Source organism: Lepeophtheirus salmonis, unplaced genomic scaffold (assembly GCF_016086655.4).
Source record: "Lepeophtheirus salmonis unplaced genomic scaffold, UVic_Lsal_1.4 unplaced_contig_3756_pilon, whole genome shotgun sequence".
In the NCBI taxonomy this organism is placed as follows: domain Eukaryota; kingdom Metazoa; phylum Arthropoda; class Copepoda; order Siphonostomatoida; family Caligidae; genus Lepeophtheirus; species Lepeophtheirus salmonis.
Window position 1 is genome coordinate 2,490 of NW_027293997.1, and position 3,889 is coordinate 6,378.

At 33.2% G+C, this 3,889-nt stretch overlaps 1 protein-coding gene across 1 annotated transcript; it reads left to right on the top strand.

Annotated features, from left to right (window-relative positions):
• Window positions 1-2,893: 2,893 nt before the first annotated feature.
• Window positions 2,894-3,209, top strand: LOC121131268 (histone H2A-like; the record flags this gene model as incomplete). The annotated part of the gene is made up of 1 exon (XM_040726767.2): window positions 2,894-3,209. A coding segment is annotated over exon 1 (316 nt), but the record flags the coding sequence as incomplete, so codon positions are not given.
• Window positions 3,210-3,889: the final 680 nt, after the last annotated feature.

A 3,889-nucleotide genomic window follows, 5' to 3' on the forward strand; every position in this document is an offset into this window, starting at 1 on the left:
AACTGTGGCGCGTATACATGTAGGCGAGCGTTTTCATGTATTCCTCTAAATATACAAAATAAATTAATAATTATAAATTCTTTAAATTTTCAAAGGAATGTTCAATTCGACACTAATTTTGTTTACTTATTAGAATAGACATATTGAATTCAAGAGATAATCCTATTTTTAATAAAAACTATGGTTGAAAATGTTATTAATTGGGTTTTGGGATGAGAGTCTCATTTTGTAGCAGAGGAGCCTTTCTTTAGTATCCACGATGGGGAGATAGTCTTATCTTTTTGTTTAGGATGATACACTGTTAAGGTTCAATTAAATGAAATAAAATAATGGATCGGAGCAGGTTTAAAGGATACAAATCGTATTTTATCGATTACCATAAGATACTTAACTAAGAATTCAAAAACAACGGAAAATTAGTCGAAATAAATTTAAACCATCTCTACAAACTTATTTGTTTTTAGAACGTTTAGAAGGGTCTATTTTGTCTTTGATACTGTATTTCAAAGTAATTATCTGAAAAAGGAGGAATTCAGGATATACTATGCCCTCCTTCTAGTCCCAAAAAAGACACAAACTTCTGGTTTGTCATTCCTAGAACGTACCAGTTTCTGATATTATCATTGAGGTGATGTATACTTCTATATCTGAATAACCATGTAAACCATTGTTTAACAACGAACTTTGAGTACATGAGCCAGCTTCAAATGCCCAGGTAAGACGTTGTTTGTACATTTAAAAAGTAAGCTAAATGTGTGTTTGGCGTCAATTAATTAAAATTGCACGATGACGGAAGTATTCATTCCGCAATCGTAAAAAAAAGCCATAGTGTCCTTCTTACGATCCACGCCGGACGAAAATATGTTAATTTTGCAAAATTCTTAACTCTGAATAGATCCTTTGCCTGGAAGGAACTGGGAGGTCATTCGTCTGACATCAACACTCTCCTCCATTCCAAATCGCATAGAAATTGTTGAGCTGAAGGGAGGGATTCTGAATTATTCAAAGAATGTCCCAAAGACCTGCTCCCTTTTCTGAGACTCTATTCGAGCCTGTTATTGACGCCAAAGGCGATTATATTGAATAATAATTAAAATGAATTGATTCAATTTTCATTTAAATTGGTTTTTATTAAAATCGTATCATAAGTTTGGAAGAAAATCTATTTAAAAAAGAAAATAAAATAGTAGGAAATAGAAATTGCATACAAAACTTGAAAAAAATACTATCTACATTTTTATGTGATTTCTATCTTCTGTCATCTTGCACCAAGTTGTTTATAAAGACCATTCCTACTCCTTTAAACTAGATACAAAATGAGAATCACTACGTCTCGAATGAAATCGCTTTAATACTATTTTAACGGCCAAAAGTCAGAAAGTGAGCCCAACATTCGCCAGCGTTTGAGTCGAGGAAAGAAAGCAAATTAGATATTTTCTTGTCCCAATATTGACCCTTACAGTTTTCAGTTAAAAATGCTCATAAAAACCGGAAAAGGAATGAAGGAACAAAAAATAATATTGAATTCTTTTGAAACATATAATTTGGCTATTAGAAATATTAAAAATATGAGTTAATTCAATTAGGTGACCTTTTGCCTTTTTACAAACATCCAATCTCTTACAAACCGGCATATACTACATCATCTGAAATTTTTGTTCCATTACTTCTCAATGGGTGCCATGAAAAACATCCTCATTTCTTGAAAGGATAAATATTGACCTCACTTCCAATATTTCCTACACGGAAAAATCCATGAGATTTAAATCAGGTGAAGAGGGAAGCTTACATAGACTTGTTCCATAAATGTTGAATATTTTTTACACTAGTTTTTAACTGATGTAGGCATGATTGACTCTAGCTTTTCATAGTTTAAGGGTTAAATTTAGGGCCTGAATCAATGCTGTCATAGAGGTATTTGCCAAGACTTTGAAAATAACAAATCTTGGTCATTTTGGTCTGCTTACATTTTGATCTCCTGGACCAATCTCCCTTGTAGGGACCAATTCCATCCTCCAATAGCTTTTGATGCCTATAAACAATTCTTCATTGACCTCGGCGCAATCTCTCTCTGACCTCGATTCTGAAGTGTACTAACCTTTAAATGTTATAATCTGGCCCCTTTAAAATTTTTCCACTCTTAAAAAACAAAACATTTACAACAAAACCTCTTAGACAGTTATTTTATGGGCCAAGCAAGTCTAAAATATGGGACAATTTAAAAAGCATCCCTGTACACTCGAAGATTTGAATCTGTTAAGAAGTTCATTCATTTTTTTAACATTTATGTATCTGAGTAGATAAAGGATTCAAATCAATGACATTCAATGGGTCAAATCCCTATTAATAAAGTTAATAAGTTTTTCTGGATGCTCTGTCTTAAAGTCAGCCTCCATCTATAAAATAACAATCAAGGAAAGAGAGTGTGTAACTAATATTAACCCATATTAAAAAATGAAAATTAAGGATGTGTAATATTAAGAAAGAAAACAAGAATTATTATTAAAGAAAGCACTAACACTTAATAACTTCTAACAAGACCGGCTATTCACAAAATATATATGCACGTAATATCCTTTACTAATAATTTAGATTTTAATTATTTGGAAGATCTATATGACTAAAACTCCTGACAATAAAAAACATTAGTGTCGAATTGAACATTCCTTTGAAAATTTAAAGAATTTATAATTATTAATTTATTTTGTATATTTAGAGGAATACATGAAAACGCTCGCCTTCATGTATACGCCACAGTTTGATATTCAAAGGGAGAAGAAATTTTCCTGCCTTTTCCTTTCTTTACACGCTCTCAATCCAGTTTTGAGTATAAATTCTTTCGCAGCCCCTATAATCAGGATCAGTTCAATTCTACAAGCTACTTTAATTTATCATGTCTGGTCGTGGTAAAAGGAGGAGTAAAGTGAAGGGAAAGGCAAAGTCCCGTTCCAGCCGTGCTGGACTTCAATTTCCTGTGGGTCGTATTCATCGTCTCTTGAGAAAGGGAAACTATGCTGAGCGTGTTGGCGCTGGTGCTCCCGTCTACTTGGCTGCTGTCATGGAATACCTCGCTGCTGAGGTTCTCGAGTTGGCAGGCAATGCTGCGCGTGACAATAAGAAGACTCGTATTATCCCACGTCATCTCCAATTGGCCATTCGTAACGATGAGGAGTTGAACAAGTTGCTGGCTGGTGTAACCATTGCTCAAGGTGGTGTCCTCCCCAACATCCAAGCCGTCCTCTTACCAAAGAAGACCAGAAAAATCTTCATAAATAGATTTCAGTACCTGACCGGTCCTTTTAAGGGCCACTAATTCTATCCATAATTTGAGTTTATTCTTGAGCGTAACTGATGCAGTTTTTATGTCTTTAATTATAAAGGGTCATATTTCATAGGTTAAAAGAAGTATTTTGTGACGACACAAGAGTAAGTTAAGTAGATGATCGTCTCGCTTTCGTTATCTAATAGGAATAACTTATTATAGGGAAGACAAAAACACATTTTCATTACTGATTAATTCATTATATATTGAATTATTATTAATACAATGTAAGATTTTGTTTATTTATATCACTTGGGGAGATTATTAGACAATATTTTCTCCTGTTGTTAAATTATATCAGTTTGAGGTACATAGAGTCTGTTCTTCAGCAGGGTAAACATGAATAGTTCCTCCTTCATTCGTTGGGTTACACGTACGTCTTTAAAGTCTATTTAAACGGTAGCTTCTTGGTATTAACTAGTTATGGATGCCTGGTATATATGAATAACATACTTTAATAAAAATAATTAAAATAATCAACTCGTAACTCGTTGAAGATTTTTTCACTAGGAATAATACCAAATGGAAAATTTGTTTAGGCCTTTTTATTGTGCGTTTTATATCAAC